Source organism: Eschscholzia californica, unplaced genomic scaffold (genome assembly GCF_041429995.1).
Source record: "Eschscholzia californica isolate CP2 unplaced genomic scaffold, dmEscCali1.0.p SCAF_2, whole genome shotgun sequence".
NCBI classification, from domain to species: Eukaryota; Viridiplantae; Streptophyta; class Magnoliopsida; order Ranunculales; family Papaveraceae; genus Eschscholzia; species Eschscholzia californica.
In genome coordinates this window covers 66,702,922-66,705,577 of record NW_028238309.1, presented here as the reverse complement: position 1 = coordinate 66,705,577, position 2,656 = coordinate 66,702,922, and the positions used below count along the sequence as shown (strand labels likewise).

At 35.7% G+C, this 2,656-nt stretch overlaps 1 protein-coding gene across 1 annotated transcript; it reads right to left on the bottom strand.

Moving 5' to 3' along the window:
- Positions 1-250: 250 nt before the first annotated feature.
- LOC147560539 (sugar transport protein MST8-like) lies at positions 251-2,189 on the bottom strand. Its single transcript, XM_086658046.1, has 3 exons — positions 2,094-2,189; positions 932-2,000; positions 251-857 (listed from the first exon to the last, which is right to left on the bottom strand). The coding sequence occupies exons 1-3, from the start codon at positions 2,102-2,104 to the stop codon at positions 384-386; spliced, it is 1,554 nt and encodes a 517-aa protein (XP_086514172.1). The 5' UTR covers positions 2,105-2,189; the 3' UTR covers positions 251-383.
- Positions 2,190-2,656: the final 467 nt, after the last annotated feature.

Sequence of the window (2,656 nt, the reverse complement as noted above, 5' to 3'; positions counted from 1 at the left end):
ATAAATAAAATAAGTGGCCAATCATAATGAGTGGCCTCTAAGTCCAATCTTTTTCTGTTGGAAAAAAAAAAATTAGGGCCGGGCCTGTATATGGTCCAGGTTACATAGAAAGCAATCCTTGAGAAGTAAATTTTATAAATTAAATTAAAGATACTTTTTTTATGAGATATATATTCTCTTCTTCTAAAAGCCTAAAGGACTTCTAATGCTACTAATGTACACAGTCCGTGGTCCATGATTACGAATAATATAACAAAAATAACAATTTTATTTCGATTATGACCCAACAACAAGAAAAGTCATAACCAAACTGAGATCTAGAACTATAGAAAAAAGTAAACTAGTACAATTTTGCCATTTACTTTAAACTAGTACAAGGTTGGTTACGGTTCAAATATAACATGACTATCACAATTGCCATCAACACCTTCTTCACCACCACCGCCACCAAAACCATCACCATTGCCATCATTGGTAAAAAACATTCTCCAGAACCAGTGTTGCTTCCACACTTTGGACGTTTCTTCAACGGATAAACCATCGGTTTCAGGCAAAAACAAGACAACAAACATAATCAACCAGACAAATGAAAAAATTACACAATAAATTCTGAATTTGAGATGGTTGATCATGAACGAGAACACGAAAGTCATCATTGTGTTTGCTATCAAATTAGCTGACGCATTTTGACTCCACTGGATTGCCAAAGGTATTTTAAGCATTCGGAGTATCTCATTAGGTACTAACCAAACTGAACCCCACGACCACGCGTAGCATGAAATATAGATGCACGTAACTAGTATTATAGAGTTGGCGTACTCTTTGGCTGAGATTAGAGCTAAGATTCCAATGATTATCTGAAAATAAAATTTTATCATCTATTAGTTATCTCAAATAGTCATAAAATAAAAAAATGTGTAAAGTTATAAACCTGACAACCGAACATCAAAATTGTTCCAGTTTTAAGCTTGAACTTAGTCGGTCGTCTATCTCCAAAGAGAATAGAAACAAAAGTGACAGTAACATTTACTCCTCCCACAAGAACACCAGCCATTAAAGAGGCATTGATATCAAACCCAATTGCCTGGAAGGCTGAAGGACCATAAAACAATATAACATTGGCTCCAGTTAGTTGTTGGAGAAGTGCAACCAGTAAATCCATCATAAGATGTCGTGAGTGCATCGTTGATTCTTTCTCAATAGCATGCGACCGTACCAAATCAAAGTATTTATTGTCAACTTCGTGAATATTCTCCGTCCCATGAATTAACGAGATTATGTCTCTAGCTTTTCCTGATTCACCTTTTTCTATCATGTAGATGGGGGTATGAGGGAGTAGAAAATATCCCATTGACATGATATAAGCAGGGATGACGGCTAAAAGGAAACTCCAACCTGAGCAAGTAGCATAGTTAACAAGATGTCCAAGAAAGATTCCCATTGCTATCATCAACTCGAAGCTGAGTATGAGAAAATCATGACAACTACTAGGAGCCATCTCACACATATACCTTGGCAATTCAAATGTGGAACGAAAAGCTAGATAAACCAGACATAGTCCCATATGTAAAGCAAAATCATAGATGCGCCTACTCATTTTAGGCTTGGCCGAGTGCCAATCAAGAAAGCAACCGAAGTAAATGCTCTCAACACATACCATGGTTTTGAATAAGTCAATTCTTTTGGAGGTTGAACAAAAGATTAAAAGTATTGAGTACATAGTAATTAAGGGCATAGCCCAATTGACAAAGTGGTTCATTTCTTTTATTTCGCCGGATCTATACATAACGACCTTAGGAAATGAAGCAAGACCACCATCTATAACAGCCACATACCCAATGATCAACCCACCACACATACCCACCACCCAAGTCATAAATATATACGGCGTCAGGTGCCGCCACAACGGTATGAAAATAGTTATATCACCATCGTCCCTCATTCTTATTGAGAAAAATGTCGTTTCACCACCGTCCCCCATTCTTATTGTTCTTTTCCCACTATTTAAGCATCAACAAAACAATAGACTAATCAAAAGTAAAATTAAAAAAGAAAGAAGGAAAGGAGGTAACTGAGGTTTGCTTGTTAATCACCTTGGATCCATAGTTGAATCTTTCTACTAGTGAAATGAATTGCTTTAGTACTCAGAGAGAGAGAGAGAGAGATGAGCAAACTCAATAATTTGTATAATTTGATAAGGGAAAAACTCCAAGTTTCTATAGATGAAAAATTAGTTAGTTCCTATATACATGGAAACAAACCAACTAACTCCAATATAATAGGAAATTAGTATATTATATAAGAGACTTAGTCACTTTCTTAGACTTATTTAACCCTTCGCAACTAGATAGTGTCTTCTCCAAAATAAAAAAAAGGGGCATACTAAGCAAACGTGTTTAGGGCTCATTAGTTTGGCCAACTATATATATATATATATATATATTTTTTTTTTCATAGCCTACCTTTTTAATCTCAACTTCTCAAGTGGCTAACCCATAATGATTTGGAAAAGATTTACAAATAGAATTCAAGCAGTGCACACTCACACAATTGGAAATAGGTAATTGTCATGCCCCCATTGTGTCATTTTCTTCTTCTTCGTCCTTGATAAGTTGTACATTCCTATTCTGTTATGTGGGGCCCTATTTTATGAGGA

Bases quoted from the DNA above. Each gene is read 5' to 3' on its own strand.
- LOC147560539 (XM_086658046.1), bottom strand. The intron at 858-931 runs GTTTATAACTTT...TTTTATTTTCAG, and splicing joins TTTTGATGTTCGGTTGTCAG to ATAATCATTGGAATCTTAGC.